The sequence below is a fragment of the Ambystoma mexicanum genome, chromosome 11 (assembly GCF_040938575.1).
Source record: "Ambystoma mexicanum isolate Mex_15411 chromosome 11, UKY_AmexF1_1, whole genome shotgun sequence".
In the NCBI taxonomy this organism is placed as follows: Eukaryota; Metazoa; Chordata; class Amphibia; order Caudata; family Ambystomatidae; genus Ambystoma; species Ambystoma mexicanum.
This window is the reverse complement of record NC_090934.1, coordinates 99,398,538-99,414,256: the sequence shown is the minus strand read 5'-3', so window position 1 is coordinate 99,414,256 and position 15,719 is coordinate 99,398,538. Positions and strand designations below refer to the sequence as shown.

Sequence of the window (15,719 nt, the reverse complement as noted above, 5' to 3'; positions counted from 1 at the left end):
GGATGTTGTGTGGAGGGATGTCAGCATGCACTACTGGACATCATGTAGTGCTGAGTGAAATCTGACGTGGGCAGAGTGATGCCATAAAGAAGCTATACAAGGACATACTGAAACGATATGAAAATCCTGAAGAGTAACAATGTAACTGAAGTGACAAGACAAACATTTACGAAACAATAAAGTAATCATATATACAAAGAAGAATGAAGTAACGTGTTGAGCAATAAGTGTAAATACGCAACAACGCAAGGTAGTTGAGACACACAGAAGCTTGCTATAGAGGAAAATATAACGAGGCAAGGATGGCCATGATAGGAAAATGGATGCTGGGTCATGCAAAGATTCAATTCAGCTACCTCAGAAACAGACCAATGCTGCAGTCAGGAGACAGCGGAAAATTAGCTTAGTGTGCAAAACAAAGAGGAGTCTATGTTTCCCTGGGATCAAGGATGCTATTTAAATAAATAGCTGCAAAGCACCAAGGGAATCAAACTGATAAACCATGAACGTGAGATATATTTATCTTAAATTAAAGAAGAAGAAAACATTTGCAAGAGCCAAGTATTGGACAATTAGTAATGAATAAGGAACCTACAAGATGGAGTGAGCAATTCTCTAGCGGTCAATAGGAGCAACACCCAGCCTAATTAAATCAAATAGCAGTAAATAGGAGGTTGAAATGGACAAATTTGCAGTCTCCTCACACGTAATACAGAAGTCGAATAACAAGGGCTATTCATTAAGCTGTGGATGAAGATAGTGATGTGCTTGCACTCCCTTGAATGTCCCAGAACAGAGAGAAGGCCACAAGTGAACTACAGATGGGGAAACCTTGGCTTAGGGTCAGATCGATGAGAGATGATGGGCTAATTAGAAAAGTGGGGAGTAATCTGACGTGACTCAAGCACCTGGGTTTCATTTTGCTTAAGTGTTGCTAGCCGAGCCGACAATCCAAGGTTGGGTGGGAATGCCAACCAATCAGTGGGTCTATAGGGCAACCTGCTATATAATGTTGCATAGACCAATCCGCTGCCCTTTTGTCCGCTATCATCAATATTATACGTATTTAGAGGTAGTTTGAGGCGTTTCTTACAGATAAGAGAAAACCAATAAAGGACTAACCCATATGTATTCTATAAGTAGATATGTTTCCCTAACCAATCCCTCCTGTCGATAGGTTTTACAGTTTGCCACGTAGGATGACATCATAGATGATGCATATTAGGGTATAAAACCTCTATATAATCAAGTTTGTGTGTGAGTGTGCAAGCATCAGTCAGATGTCTGTCAGATTACCCTTGTTTATTAATTGAGAATAAACTAGCACTTTGACATATTCCTTGAGTCTGTCTGGTTATTTGGTCTGAGATTTTTATTGGTAATCCCATCTAGCACAAGAGACGCTTCAAGGTGCTAGAGTAATTAGAAGACCCCGAACATGCGGGGCCAGCACACAGAGACGTCATGGAATATACATATGTGGTCATCTCATGTACACTGAGTGGTAAAGTTCAATGCAGGAGTGGGCGGAGCCTACAATGATTCCTTATGGGAATTTGGGACGGACATACACTCCCTTAGCACTTAAGGCGCATATCTGCTTGGGGCTCTGTGGGCAATTAAACAACATTTTCAAACACAAGTGAATTGTCCCTACCTGAGCCCCAGGGGATTTTGCCAACAGCCCCACTGCTTCTCCTCTACACGGTTCCATGTAATAATGTCGCCACAAAAATATCGCCATGCAAAAATATCGCCGAAAAATTGTCGTTTTTTGTGGCGACACTATTGCATGGAACATGCGGGGGACACCCCCACAACTCCCAATTTTTTTTATAATTTTTTTTTTTATAAAAAAAATGTTTTATAAAAAAAATGTTTTGCCCATGTCGCCATATATATGGTCACCCAAATAATATCGCCACGTCATTTTCCCGGAAATATTATTTACGGCGACCATATATGTGGCGATATTAATACCTGATACCCTCTACACTGCCTCCTCCTGGTTTATGAATATCTCATATGCACCACCCCCTACCCTAACCACCCCTCCAATACTTGCCCCATCCATTTACCTGTCATATGGTCCCCTTGACATTACTATCCCTGCAGTTCTTCAAAGCCCTTATCCCATACATTTACTTCTTCTGTGCCCCCTACCCTCATCATCCCTCCAATTATTGCCCCATTCATCGGATGCCCCATTACCATTCTTCAATTTTTCAATGCCCTTTTCCCATACATTTAGAATGTCCACTCCCCTTCCCGCTCTTTGAATTCTCCTATGCATGGGTGTAGGTGTGGAACTTATATAGTGCACACCTAGACAGAAAGCAAAAGAGCGCTGTCAAACAAAACCGAGAGATACTGCAGAGAGAGGAGGGTAGGCAGAGCATAGAAAGGTTGGGGAAGAGGCAGAAAAAGTGCTATCAGGGGGTCAAAGGGCAACAGGGTATTCCTTCAAGTGTTCAAGGCCCTTTTCACCACACAATTACCTCTTACATACCCCTTTTCCCCACCTTAAATTCTTCAATGCCCTTGTGCCACCCATTACCCTTTCAATGCCAAATTTCCATCCCTTCAATTGTTCAATACCCTTTGCCCACATAGTCACCCTTATCATGCCCTCCTCCTACACCATACATTCTTGAAGGCTCTTACTCTATCCAATACTCCTCGTCACTGCCCAAAACGTACCTTTATTGTTGTTCTTCTGGCCTGGTGTCTTGTTGGTTGACTGTGGAGAGAGGTGACACCATGTATTAGTAATGGAAAATTACAGAGCAACACCGTCCCCAATCATTACGAAGCCATCTGCTATGCAATAATAAACCTAATTTCTTAATACGCACTTTTTCAATACTTTAGTGTTTTTCACTATCCCTTAATTGCCAAATGAAAAGAATTATTGGATGGATTTATATTTTAATCACTGTAACTGCTGTGTGATCTATGATTTTAATAATTGAAAAATTCCACCTCTGCAATCAATTGCTGCATAATTCACTGTATCAAACAATTCCTTCCTATATCCCAACTTACATCCTGCAAACTATTTTCCTAAATAGGATCTGATGTGTTTTTAGAGCAATTATTTTAGGCTTTCCCATTTGTTCTTTTTTACTAACAGTTGACTAAATCTCTCTAAATAATATAGCTATCAACCCCACTTCAGGGGGCGTACCTGGACAGGAAAGGCCCGGCAGCCCAAATCTAGGCAGTCCAGAGCGAGGATGGGGCCTCTGCAAGGGATCAGGGCCATTACCGGCCCAATACACCCCCCAGAACAGGGACGACTGCTATTTCGCACCCAGGGCTCTGTCCAGGATGTGAACATTGTTTGATTGATTTTTTAAATTCATTGGAGATGGGCTCTGCACATACTGAACAAGCCCAATCTCCCATGAAAAAAAAAGATGGCCACCGCCATAGAAAATAGAAAAGGGACAACATCCCTTAGGAAGATGGGAAAGAGCGTGGGCACCCAATATCGGCCTGCTGGATGCTGGGGGGTGCGGAGTGTTGGAGTGACTTTGGTTGAGGGAGAGATGAGAAGGGAGTTGGTCGTGGTACTGGTGGGGCACGGCTCTGGCGCACCTTAAAAATGGCAGCAGTAGTGTCAAGAGTAGTTTTAAAATATAGATTTTTTTTAAATGACTGTTTATCGAAACACCGGAAGCTAATTCTGATCCATAACATAGAAGATGCATAGGGTTGGGGCGTGGTACGTGTCATGTGCTATATAGGGAATCCCAAATTAACCCTTTAAATGCTATACCATGCTAGGGCTTACCTTGTCCTGGCCATTGGGGAGAAAGGTGTTCTCGTTCAGCCGCTGGCGTAGTTTGTTGTTCTTGGCAACCTCGAGGACCATGCCTGTATAAGAAAAAACAGCAGAGGCTTTAAGAAGGCCTGCGAGCCTCAGGTCTGGTGCAGTGCAGTGCATGCACTGGTGCTCAAAGGGTGCTAAGCGCTGGGTCCAGACTACCAATCATTGCCTGCTTACACTGCGAACGCAGGGTGGGGTATCATTTACGTCCGGAGCATTGAAAGGGCTCTGGTTGGGTTTTTGAAATTGCTTTTTTTCATGACTATGAAACCTATTCTTTTTCCACAGGTATCTCCATGCACCTTTGGTCCCTGCCTCTCTGCAAGCTCCCTCCTGTTGAACTAGCTCACACCTTTCCGTGGCACACAACTCACTGCCTGAGTGCACACAATCTATATACTTTTCAATGTGGGCTACATTTGCAGCTGTACACCAGCTCATGGTGTAACAACCATGCCTGAGCAAAATATCCCTTCAGTGTCTTGATTTATAAGCAATATATGTCTCCTTGCATCTGTTCCTTGCACTGAAGTCCTGTTAGAAACAATGATTGGCAAAGTCAACTGTTTCAGCTGGAGCATAGGTATTAGGTAGGCATGTTCTGTCACTGACATCATATGCCCAGGTATTCACCCCAGTTCCAGCAGTTATCTGGCAGTGCTATCTTCCTGGCCAAGTAAGGAGACACGGGCCATTAAGTCCCCCGCACGAGGGTATATTTTGCAGTATTTTTGTTCTTACCTGTGGGTGGTGATGTGCATTCTTGCACAAAGTTAGACGGGAACGCTCCAACCCGCCCACCTTTCTTGCCCAGCCACCAGCCATCTTCAATCTAAGATGGAAAAAGCAGAGATGTTATTGGATAATATAGAACACCCAAAGTCCATGTCACAGCATTCTAACAATAGTGACATTTTATGGCTCGCCCCTGCACTGTCTTTTAAACAAAAGGTGCTAATGTTACCGGTCACAATGGTACTCACGGAAGCAGCTCTGAAAGCAGGGCTTGAAGTGGGCTGGGTACAAGTCCCGGCAGCGTTCAGAAACGGCTCCCGAGCCGGGGCCCTTCCGGGGCCCACCCCCAACTCGCCCCAGCCACGCCGACACCTCAGGCAGCCTGTGTAAATGAAGCGCTGCACTTTCTTATTTTTTAAACCGAAGTACTGACACCTGCAGACAGCCAGTGTAACCGTAGCTTCAGCTACACGTGCTGCCTGATGACTCTGTACTCTGTACAGGAGTGTGCAGCTCTCCTACTGTTTCTAAGTGTAGATACATCACGTAGCAGGCAAACCTTTCACTGAAGGAGCCTGTGGTTTTTAACTGTGTGGCTCCTTGCATGAAAGGGCTGCCTGCTGCATCTGAGAGCTGTGGCGCACTTGTGTCATGCCTTTGGTGCACCCAGACACTCCTTTTCTTTAAAAGGAGTATCTAGCTTAGCACTAACCTCAAACTGAACCCCAACCCTAACCCTCTTTGGACTCGGGACCATTGTGTTAGAAGTTTAGTCTTTATTAATAAAACATGGCTGTTAACCCGTGACCATCACAGCAACCATGTGTTAACATTAGACCTACAATAACGACTTGGGGGGGGGGGGGTGGATACATGAATATGAGTCCACATCGGACGAGCTGAACGTTGTAGAACTCCCTGCTTAAACCCCAGCCCTGAAATATCCATGAAACACATAACTGCAGCCAGGCTAAAAGATGTAGACGTATTTATGACCAACAAGGGCAATATGCAGGTGCTAGTTAGATAGCTTTGGTGTTTTAAATAACACCAACAGGCTGCCTTCTCACCGTCCAAGCCTGGTTGCAGACCGTGCCGCTGCAGGTTACAAAGGCAGACACGCATTGGCAATGCCAACAGTTTGAGCTTTTGTGTAGGCATGGGAAAGGCACTTGCCAGGCACTGCCGTAGTGGTATTAACTGGCCATTGATGGTAGCAGGTGAGAAAATGGTGCGGGTACCTGGGCATGTAATGGCAGTCCCTGACAAATGCCTAATACTTATACACAAGCCAAAATTGGTGGCTTTGCCAATGCTTGTTTTTCACAGGGCTTCAGTGAAGGACATGCATAGTGCTTATAAATCGAGGGGCTAGAGGGAGACCTGGTTAAGACATTTCTATTTTACTAGTACCGTGTTTACAGCTCCAATTAAGTCATGAACTCTCAGAAGTCTGCTTTGAAAAACCCCAACGGGGACTTCGAGCACAAAGTTTGATGGCAAGGCTTTAAAAGGCTAGCTCAAAATATCACAGGAGGATGCGTTTTGGGTGGTGCAGGACAGGAAGCGAATGGGAATGGCCATAGGGATTAGAATGGTTATGGACAGTCCATGGGTGGGCAAATAACCAAACAACAAATACACGCTTTGTGTCCCTCATCATATGTCATTTCTCCTTAGCTGTACTCTAATGCAATAGTTTTGCTTATAGGTGACGCAAGCCACCTAATAGCCCAAACTAAAAAAGTCCAGCCATCAGACAGACACAGTAAGCAAGTGAGCATTGGTGCACTGCGCGGTCACAAGGCACCACAGGGACACCATCCCTCAATGCGCGCTCAAAGGCATTGGAAATGCCTGCGGGCGCAAGGTTCTACTCGTGGAATGGCTCGATGCCCCTAGGGAACTCCCAACTCGTGGTCGGCTTCAGTCTGTAAATTCCCAACTGGGTAGAGTGTCCCGTGGCTCCTCTACCAGCACGTCTCCTGACCTGCCCCCTCCCCCTCTTAAACCAGTGAAGGGCTCTTCTGGGAACCATCTCCATATACAGCCGCCATGTTGTCCCCCAGACTTTCTTCCTTGCTGCAGTTACCTCTTTGCATTAAAAGGTGGCCGTGGGGGGGGGGACTCTGAGAAGCCGGGTTAGATGGGAGTTGAGTAAGTGGCGCTTCAAGCTGTACCTTATTTTGAGTTGCCCTGTGAACGTGCTCTCTACAACAGGGGCCAGATTATCTAACATTTGCACCAGTGCAAAAAAGTGAGCAAATTCTAAGATAATTGTTGGGATGCATGTCCAGACCACCACCCTTCCTAAACGATTTAGATTGTGAAAAATATATTAACATATGGAAATACGCACAGGACGGTGCAGGGAGAGGAGGCGGTGCTTTGGGTGGGGATAATTGGTGGGAGTGGGAAATCATACAGGGGAAAGTTTGTAGTATACATATATACACAACAGTCATAACATGAACTAACACAGGATCTACAAGTAGGCCTGAATCCTCGCAGGCTGTGTTTTCACAGAAACACATAACAAGGCCTTATCCTCCCCCTCACCATTGCATCCTGATTCCCAAGCGCCACAAGGGTACACGCATATGCCACCACCTCAGTGAGGCCTTTGAACTAATTAGGCAGGAATGCGTGCAACCGAAGAAGAGCGCCCCTCACCTCCCCAACCCCCCAGAAGGATGGTCACTCTATTTGAACTACCAGATGTGCAGGGAAATGGGCTCAAAATCCTTTGTGAACTGGACTGATTAGTGGGACACTCGGTTTACCCTTGGGGAGGGGCCCTGATAAAGGGGAAAGCGGAGCACGACATGATCTATGTTTTGTGCCAGGGACAGCTAAGAATGATGCCCATACAGTGGGGAGGGCATGTTGGGGACGCCAAAGTGTCTGGGATGAAAAAAGGGTTGCTTTGTTTGAAAAGGATCAGGCTGACCTCGAAGTTACCCACTGAGTTCACGTTGATAATCAGTCACATGTCACATGTATAGGATCGAAGGTAGGGTGGTGCCAGCTGATGTTAACCAATTGCTTTTCAGCATTTCATGATGGACGAAGACATTACCTGCGTGTGGTGAAGAGGAGCGAGAAGATAGTGGAACCAATTGGAAAATGGGTCCTATGTCATTATTAGCATGTATATAGGCGGCAGGCAGCGAGGGTGGGGGATTAACGCTGTATATCGATTGCGTCACGGGTGGTGGGTTTTGTGTTTATAAATGGACGTTTGCATGAAATACATCAGAGAGCTCCTCGGCAGTGGACTTTTAATACACTGTCGCTTTTTCATTTTGTATACAAAATAAAACTCTTGTCTTTCTCAAATAAGGGTACACCTAGCCTTTTTCCCTAGCGGGTTGTATTTTCTTGGTCTGATCGCTGGGATTTGCCCCACATAATACAAAATGGAGCAAACCACATTATCTAGCAAACTGCATGAGGCCAAAAAATGAATCCGATTTATTTTGCACCTGGTGCGTAGCAAAATAAAAAGGTGTTTACCTCATTTCGTTTCATGTTATGCAGTAAACCTAGTTGTTATTAAAACAACCTGCTTCCATTCTGCCCTGGTGAAACCATTTTCTGAAAATATTGATTGTAGCTAAACCTGTTTGCTCCATTCTGTATTATCTAAACAGCAACATTGGCGCTAAATGCGATTGCTCCACTTTTTTGCACAAGTGCAAAGCTTTGATGATCTGGAAGCTACATTCGCACGGTGCACAGTACCGCCAGCACAGCGCCATGAAGCTGGCTTGCAAAGCAGCACTTTGTCAGAACATATGCACAATTGAGTATTGCACTCGATTCTCAATATGTTGAGTGCTGAATTTCTGCTGCACTTTCCGACGCCGCAGTAAGCAGGAGGCGTACTCGAGGCTGTTAGCAAATGGCATGATTTCTGCCAGAAATGTGGTTGCTTGTGCCATACAACCCCCTGGAATTTGAGGGGCCGACCTATTATTCCTATCCAATGCGTGTGTGCCTTTTACTACGGCACAAACCCCCACAGCTGCTGATCCGTGAATGTTCATTAGCAGCATTAACAGTCAGATTATTGAGCATAAGCTTGGATAATACAAAATGGAGCAAACCGGTTTGGTCTCAATCTATATTATCTGAAAACGTTTGCACTAGTGCAAAACGAAACCACTGTGTTTTGGACTATGTGTGGTAGTGTGGCCCACCTCGAGCCAGATTATTAATGCTTGTGCAAAACATGGAGCAGGTAGATTTAGTGGCAGTTTTGCTACTTAGATAATAGGGGAACGGAGCAAATAGGTTTCGCCCCAATCTGTATTATCTAAAAATACTTTCACCAGGGCAAACCTGAAGCAGCCTGTTTCATCTACTATGTTTGCTGCGTAAAATGAAGCGAAATGTACTAAACGCATTTATTTTGTATTATGTAGCAAACATTGAATCAAACAAAACGCTGACTGTGTTAGCGCTTTTTTGGCATTCTGCACAACCTTGCCCCGCGCTGCTTCACTGCAGTGCCAGCATTCAGAAAGACTGCCACTTCTCCGACGGTTCATCCCTCATTGCTTGCACTGCCCCCAGCAAGCCCCCGGCCATGAAGCAAAATTAGGCGCAGTGGTAGGTTACACAACAAACACAGTATGACCAGGTGGAAACATTTTTAGATAATATCAATTGGGGCCTAAGTCGTTTGCTCCATTTCGTATTATCTAAGCAGCAAAATTGGTGCTAATTTCATTTGCTCATATTTTTTGCACAAGGCCAGAGTTTTGATGATCTGGCAGAAGAGCTGCGACTTAGACGCACAAGGGCAGGGTTGAAGAGGCCCCAAACTGCTAGCGGAGGAAGACAAACGAAAAATGAGTCTGCAGTCCAAATAAAGAATGAGGATGTGCCGGTTAGTGAGGGCGACGACATCTTGAGCTAAACTGCAGGGCAAAGACACCCTTGTTTAGCCAGCCTTTGCTGATGGACCTTTTAGCAGTCAGGCCTTTGTGGATGACTAATTGCCATCTAAATGTATTCTTTACTTAGGTGAGGGAGAGGGGGAGAGGGGGAGAGAGAGAGAGAGAGAGAGAGAGAGAGAGAGAGAGAGAGAGAGAGAGAGAGAGAGAGAGAGAGAGAGAGAGAGAGAGAGAGAGAGAGAGAGAGAGAGAGAGAGAGAGAGAGAGAGAGAGAGAGAGAGAGAGAGAGAGAGAGAGAGAGAGAGAGAGAGAGAGAGAGAGAGAAGAGAGAGAGAGAGAGAGATCCTAAATTCATCAGCAGACTATGCCAGGTCAGGTGCCAGGAAACTGTCTGCGCTGGGCTCTAGCAACACCCAAGAGAAAGTAAAGTACCCAAAGTAAGATAGTATTTTGAGAATCATTGTCCTCAAAAATCAAGTGCAATGTTAATTTAAAAAGTGGGTTAGAGATTAAAGTTCATTGTTTTGCTCCTAACAGGAAGTGTGTGTCTGCAGTGTTGCTGGGTGTACAGTTTTTAAGCTGTCTCCAGAGTGGCAGGGCCCACATTTCTGCCCTAACTTTGATCTCACCTACATCTGCCGAGGAAATCAGCAGCACTGTCTCAGCAAAAAACATAATGAATGGAAACACTCCCAAAACACAATGCCCCATCCTCTTAAGGAGACTGGCAAGAGGGGCGCATTGGCTAGATGGGCACAGTTCTAGGTGGGGGACATGTCTGTAACTCACTGCCAGAAGGGTGGTCACTTTGTACATAGAAGGGTCCTCATACCCAGGGTAAGATGTTATGGCAGCTTGTCCTGCCATAAACCATTACTATCCCAGACAAACTGTGGCTGAGTAGATGCCAAGTGAGTGTGAGTCAGCCTAAACTCCACCCCCATGAAGAGTCATCAGCTTTTACGGAAAAGCACCTGATTTCCTAATACCCCACAAGAGTATTCCATGGTTCCCAAAGACACACTAATCTTGAGATTACTTATCTCTGCCTCCTTGACTACCCTTGTGGCTCCTCGTCCTCCCTGTGCTTCCTCTCTCTTCCGCTCTTTCTCTCTTCTTGCTCCACTTGCATGGAATTCTCTTCCCCCAAGAGATCCAACATCCGAGAAACAGTCTGCACCGATTTGTTCAAAACCAAACTGAAAGCCTCCTCTGTTAAGACGGATTTCTGAACTCTGTCCTGGTGGCGCAGAAGTTCAGAAGGCCAACCTAATTACTTGGAACAGGGTAACCTCTGGACGAGCCAGACCAATCAAGGTAGCGATCGCGGCGGTCAAGACTAGGTCTCAAGAGGGGTGAGGGTGACTGAAAGCCTGCAATGAGCACACAAAGCAAGATCACTTACAAACTACTCCAAACAGTTGTTATATTAAAAATATATACACATTTATTTCAAGGCCTTTAAAACAATGACCGTAGCGAGAAAATCACAATATAATGATAGTAAACCAACACATACCATATCAACACAATATATATACAAATACAACAAGTCTCAAGCGTTATATGCACGAAATGTGTAGTCCACCTAAAAGGGAGGGAAAACAGGCAGTGCGCAATAATGCTTAGACCCAGTTCGCCTTCAGAGGCACCTAACTAGATGGAAGTCCGAGCCCTGCGAAGGGTGGAGCCTTGTGCTCAAAAGTACCTGCACGCGCTGGTGCCAACGGGCAAAAGGGGAGTCTCTTCGAAGGAAGTCAGGCAGTTCAGTTTAGTGCACAAAAGAAGAAGAACAAGTTCCGCGACTCAAGCCCAGCCTCCACAGTGTGCAGAAGTAGAGCGCGAGTACGGACAAGGGTGCTGTTTGACACAGCGAGGAAAAGCAATGGGCTCCTGCAGGAGGGCGACCAGATCCTAGCTATGCTACTCACCGGTCCCCGATGCAAGCAGACCCAGGCTTCTCCGCGTCAGTTTCAGCAGCTGGCAGGTTCAGAAGAGCAGGGAACGCCTCGTCGTCGTGTTGAGTAAAAAGACGTCCCAATCGAAAAAAAAAAACACACAGTTTGTTACCACAGCAGGGCAACGGAGCGGCCGTGTGTATCTGAGCCAAATGTACACTACTCACTTCAGACCTGGGAACGCCAAGTGTACGAAGCGTGTGAGAGTGACAAGGACTCGAAATACTACACACCCTGGCGGCGGTTACAGAGCAAGACTCCCGTGTAAGCTGGTCAGTCAGCTGGATGGCCCAGAGACGCTTCCAAAGGCTTACTGGCAGGAGATGGTGAAGATGCTGAGAATAGCTATTCCCGCTATTCCAAGGGTCGAAGTACCAGTACAGGCCTTCTGGTTCGATCAAAGGTGAAAAGGGTTTCACAAGGCAACAGCAGTGCAGAGGAGAAGTCCTTCAGCGGGTCACCAGCGATTCCTCGGTCCAGCCTCTTGGTTGTAGGATACTTGGCTCCTGTATTCCTTCGTTCGTGAGAACTCAGGAGATCGACATGGTAGTGGTGTTTCCAGCCCCCTCTTATCCACGGTTCCCTTCGCGCCAAAACGGAGGGGACCCAATGGGAGATCCGCTCATCAACACTCACACCATTCGTGGACCAATCACGGACCACGGTGGTCCCAGGCATTCACACCACCCTAGACTCTCTGGCACCCAGGATGTGTATTGGGACCAGACATCCCAGCCCACATCCTGGAGGCACACACAAGACATGTAGAAGCCCGCAAAAGCATCCGTGTTTCGCGGGAAAGTACATGCCCAAATAAGGAAGGCCCCGGGTCGGCTCGACCTGGGGAAGGTGAATGGAGCAAGACGGTCAGCGGACAGGACAAAGGAGCCTCGTGGTCTGGCCATTTTGGGAGCCAGGCCACCATTTTGGGTTAAGCGCGAGAAACGCGCTTAGAACGCCAAAAGGAGCTCAAAACACAAGAAACGATCGCTGCCACCATTCCCGTCCCTGAATCTCTTGCACCGATCAGATACAATCCTAAATGAGTATCTAGGGCCTGTAGAAGGCTAGAGACCCAAGAGAGCTGTAACTTAGCTTACAGTGCCCTCTTGTGTCATGTTGCACGAAAGCCGCAACATGATAAAAGAAACTACGGGAAACAGCGTTCCCCGGTACTGACTGTCTTAAGGGCATGTCAGTTTCCCCGTAAGAAAGGAGCGAAAGCCCAGAGGAGTGCGGCAGAAGGCTGCACTTCTCTGGCAAAGTCGAGAACAAGGTGAAAAACAACAGCAAAAAGTTTAGGGGTTGCCACATGGAAGGAAAATTACCTACAATTACGAAATCTTTCCTAACACTCGCCCCTCCCAGACTATGGACAGGGGGAACTAATCCACCCCTGGATGAGTCTCTTGTTCAGGTCGGTTAAACATTCTGGACAACCCATCAGCATTGCTATGTTGGACACCTGGCCTATGCTCAATAGTGAAGTCGAAGCCTTGTAGACTTATGGACCACCTAAGCAACTTTGGATTCTCCCCCTTCATGTTCATTAGCCACTTTAAGGGCTTATGGTCAGTTTGCACAGTGAAGTGGGTCCCATAGAGGTAGGGCCTCAGATTCCTTAGGGCCCACACAACAGAGAAACATTCTTTCTCTACCGTGGACCATCTGAGCTCTCTGTCCTTAAGCTGGCGGCTAATAAAACCAATAGGGTGTTCCTTACCCTTCTCATCTACTTGTGATAGTACAGCTCCTATCCCAGTGTCAGAGGCGTCCGTCTGCACGATAAAAGGTCTTTGATAATCAGGGGCCCTGAGGACAGGGGCCTGGCACAAGGAGTCTTTTAAGCCATTGAAGGCCTTCTCACACTCGTCGGTCCAAGTTACCTTCTTGGGTTTCTTCTGAGTTGTGACGACAGTCAGAGGGGCAGCTATGGTGCCATAGTCTGCCACACAATTGCGGTAATACCCCGTGAGTCCTAAGAAGGCTCTCACTTGGGTTTGTGTAGTGGGGGTAGGCCAGTCTTGTACTGCTAGTACTTTACTGGGAAGAGGCTGTCTCCTCCCTCCACCTACTTCATGTCCAAGGTAAACCACTGAGCCTTGTCCAATCTGGCATTTACTAGCCTTTATGGTCAGGTGTGCTTTCTGAAGAGCCTGGAGCACAATCCCGAGGTGTTTCACATGGTCTTCCCAGGTGGCACTGAAAACTGCTATATCGTCCAGATATGCAAGACAGAATTCGTCCAACCCATTCAACACATGATTCACAAGCCTCTGGAAAGTGGCAGGTGCATTCTTCAACCCGAACGGCATTACCCGGAATTGGTAAAGGCCGTCTGGAGTAGAAAATGCTGTCTTCTCCTTAGCATGTTCTGCTAAAGCTATTTGCCAATAGCCAGCAGTGAGGTCAAACGTGGTGAGGTACTTGGAGGCACCCAAAGTATCCACCAGCTCATCTGTTCGAGGCAAGGGGTGTGCATCTGTCTTGGTGACAGCATTCAGAGACCTGTAATCCACGCAGAACCTCAATTCAGAAGTGCCTGCCTTTGGAACCAAAACCACAGGGCTGGACCAAGGACTACTAGAGGGTTCAATCACCCCAAGGTCTAACATCTTGTTGACCTCGGTCTTGATATAAGACCGTACTTTATCTGACATCCTGTATCCCCTACTTTTGGTAGGTACACTGTCTCCTGTGTCAATGTTATGTTTGCACCAAGGTGTCAAACCAGGCGACTGTGAAAACAGGGGGGAAAACTGCCTAAGCAAACTTTTCACCTCAGCCTGCTGATCAGAAGTCAGGTGAGGGGCCACTCGGACACCCTCAACAGAGCTATCTGAAGGACCGCTTTGGAACAGGTCGGTGAGAGGTTCCGACTCCTCTTCCTCAACATCTGAAGCCAGTAGCAGTGCTGCGATTTTGACTCTTGGGACGAAAGCCTTCAGCCTATTCACGTGAAACACTTTTGGAGCCTGTCCAGGCCTTCCAAGGTCCACTAAATAGTTAACCTCACCCAGGGGCTCCACCACTGTGTAAGGGCCTGACCATTTGTCCTGTAAAGCTCGAGGCCTTATGGGATTCATGATCAGGACTTGCTGACCAGGTGTAAAGTTGATGAGGGAAGCTTTCTGGTCGTACCAATGTTTCACCAGCGCTTGTCCTGCCTTCAATTTATCACTAGCCAAGCCCATCAGAAGTACCATCCATTTTCTGAGCCCTAGCACATAATCAACTACGTTGGTAGTAACAGGGGGAGTGGGCATCTCCCATCCCTCTTTGACGATGGCTAAGGGTCCCCGTACGGGATGACCGAACAGAAGTTCGAAGGGGCTGAAGCCAACACCCTCCTGTGGTACCTCTCGGTAGGCAAACAGTAAGCATGGTAAAAGAAGATTCCATTTTCTTCTCTGAGGTTCCTCCAGAGCCCCAATCATGCTCTTTAACGTTCTGTTGAAACGTTCCACCAGACCATTGGTCTGGGGGTGGTATGCAGAAGAGAACTTGTAGGTGACCCCACATTCTTTCCACATAGCCTGCATTTACTTCGACATAAAGTTGCTGCCACGATCTGACACAACTTCTTTAGGGAAGCCAACCCTAATAAATATGCCAAGTAAAGCTTTTGCAACTGACTTGGCAGTTACAGTCTTCAAGGGGATGGCCTCAGGATATCTGGTTGCATGGTCGACCAGCACCAGGATAAACCTATTGCCCGAGGATGTTTGCGAGTCAAGGGGACCAACGATGTCGATCCCTACCCTTTCAAATGGTACCCCCACAACTGGGAGCGGTACCAACGGAGCTTGGATTGTCGCGCCAACCTTACCAGACAACTGGCAGGAGGCGCAACTCCTGCAGTGACTTTCTACTTGCACCCCCATCTTGGGCCAGTAGAAGTGAATGGATAACCTTTGCTTGGTCCTCTTCATACCAAGGTGACCAGCAAGGGGCACTTCATGCGCCAACTGCAGGAGGAAGGGCCTAACAGCAAGGGGAACCACCAACCTCCTATGGTCTCCTTCTGTAGACTCTGTGGGCTCACTATACAGGAGTCCACCTTCCCAATAAATCCTATGCGTCCCAGGAGGTTCACCCTCAAGCTGGGAGCAGGCCTGTCTCCTTAGGCCTTCCAGAGATGGGCACTCACGTTGGCCTTTACTGAATTCGTCCCTATCAGGACCTCCTTCAACTAACAAGTCTTTTAGTTCAGGATGATCGTTGGGGTCAAATACTTCAGGCATCGCCACCTCCTCGTCAGGCCCGGGCGATTGACCAACTTCCTCCACCGCA

At 47.0% G+C, this 15,719-nt stretch overlaps 1 protein-coding gene across 5 annotated transcripts in view; it reads right to left on the bottom strand.

Moving 5' to 3' along the window:
• The window catches only part of SH3D21 (SH3 domain containing 21), a 208,521-nt gene that overhangs the window by 66,298 nt on the left and 126,504 nt on the right, over positions 1-15,719 (bottom strand). For all 5 annotated transcript variants that reach the window (XM_069622626.1, XM_069622629.1, XM_069622628.1 and 2 more), the window contains exons 5-7: positions 4,574-4,664; positions 3,797-3,879; positions 2,701-2,740 (exon numbers count right to left, since the gene is read on the bottom strand). In XM_069622626.1, the coding sequence (XP_069478727.1) occupies positions 2,701-2,740; positions 3,797-3,879; positions 4,574-4,664 (214 nt within the window). The remainder of the gene's footprint in view (positions 1-2,700; positions 2,741-3,796; positions 3,880-4,573; positions 4,665-15,719) is intronic.